The sequence below is a fragment of the Echinococcus granulosus genome, assembly GCF_000524195.1.
Source record: "Echinococcus granulosus chromosome Unknown EG_S00465, whole genome shotgun sequence".
Taxonomy (NCBI): domain Eukaryota; kingdom Metazoa; phylum Platyhelminthes; class Cestoda; order Cyclophyllidea; family Taeniidae; genus Echinococcus; species Echinococcus granulosus.
In genome coordinates this window covers 3,095-4,493 of record NW_020170844.1, presented here as the reverse complement: position 1 = coordinate 4,493, position 1,399 = coordinate 3,095, and the positions used below count along the sequence as shown (strand labels likewise).

General features: G+C 45.3%; 1 protein-coding gene across 1 annotated transcript; it reads right to left on the bottom strand. All coding sequences in view use genetic code 11, as the record gives it.

The window, feature by feature from the left end:
• Nucleotides 1-185: 185 nt before the first annotated feature.
• EGR_11185 (hypothetical protein) lies at nt 186-651 on the bottom strand (the record flags this gene model as incomplete). The annotated part of the gene is made up of 2 exons (XM_024500432.1): nt 186-386; nt 571-651. The coding sequence occupies 2 exons, from the start codon at nt 649-651 to the stop codon at nt 186-188; spliced, it is 282 nt and encodes a 93-aa protein (XP_024345155.1).
• Nucleotides 652-1,399: the final 748 nt, after the last annotated feature.

The window sequence follows — 1,399 nt, the reverse complement described above, 5'->3', positions numbered from 1 at the left end:
GCAATGGAAGACGGAAAAACAAATTAAGGCTCTGCGAATCTACACGTCGGAAACTTGATCAGCTTATTTTAAATGGATAAAACATATTCTTGCATGGGGGAAGCAATCCATATAAAGTGAGCAGATTTCCAGGAATGACCCAAAACGTGAGTTAATAAGACAATCAGACTAAACGTATCCGCGAGTCATTGACAGCCTACCTTCCAAGGGATGCCAATCTTCTCAAGGAAGAGGTCGTACAATTGTTGTCTGACGGCGTAGAGACTGACGAAACGCTCCGTGACTATGCCGCCCCGGGCACGGCGAACCCAGTGCCGATGCAGCTCATCGCCGGAGGTGGACTCCTTCATATTTCTACTTTGATAATGACTGCTACGATTGAAGAGCTGTCATCGGGTAATTGCAATTATTTATGTTAGATACAAGGCTAAGTAAACTAATCAACTAAACGCTCCAAAAATAATAATCTAAGCAACAAAAAATGTAGCAGGCCTTTGGGACGGGAATCGGATATATGGAAGACGAGAAGTAAGGGTAAGCTAACCTGTAATAAGAGTGGGAACCGCGTACAAGGTCGACCACGTAAAGGACGGTGGAGAGCGCACGACCGTAAGCGTTGGGAGAAACATCGGCGCGGTCCTTGAGGCCCATGGCAACATCCACCTTGGCACTGTCCTTACTGCCGAACCGAAAAACCGAAGAGCGTAGCAATCACTGCATGTGCACGACTGTGCTACTGAAATGGAAAAGTGGAGAGGTTCCATGTGCTCTACGGTTACGATTCTGGTAAAGGCAGTGTGGGCCTAAATTAGCAATGCAGAGAAGTGAAAATGGAAACATGTCTTCCCTACAGCTGTAGTGACCGTTTCATTTTTAGGTGTCACGGATGTGCTTCTTTAATTGAGTTGACATTAGCTTTCTCTCTATCATCCTCACACCTCTGCCTGATAGATGAAGCTACAGCGGGAAGTACTGACTGATACGGCCATTCATGTAGGCAGGTACGTAGACCGGTCGTGTCCGTGTTCCTCATACGCGCACCTTAGCGAATGACTAAGTTATTATACAACCACAGATATGCCTTTTTTAGCGACACAACAATGAAAGATGCTCGTTCTAGCAGTGACACAGCAATGCCTGTGGTGGTGGCAGTAGATGCTATACATAGTTTACAGTCCTAGCTGATGCAGTCAGTGTCCTAAAAGATGGGAGGAAAAGGACCAGCTATAAACAGAATTGCTTCTAGATGAATAGGTACTCAGATCTAGTCGTACTATCTCTAAAATTCAAATAGGTGCATTAGGCTACCACAAAATACGTTTGGCGTCACTGCATACCCTCCCTGTGGGCAAAAGATCAAAAGCACCTTTTTAACAAATAGGAGCATATTCCAACCTGG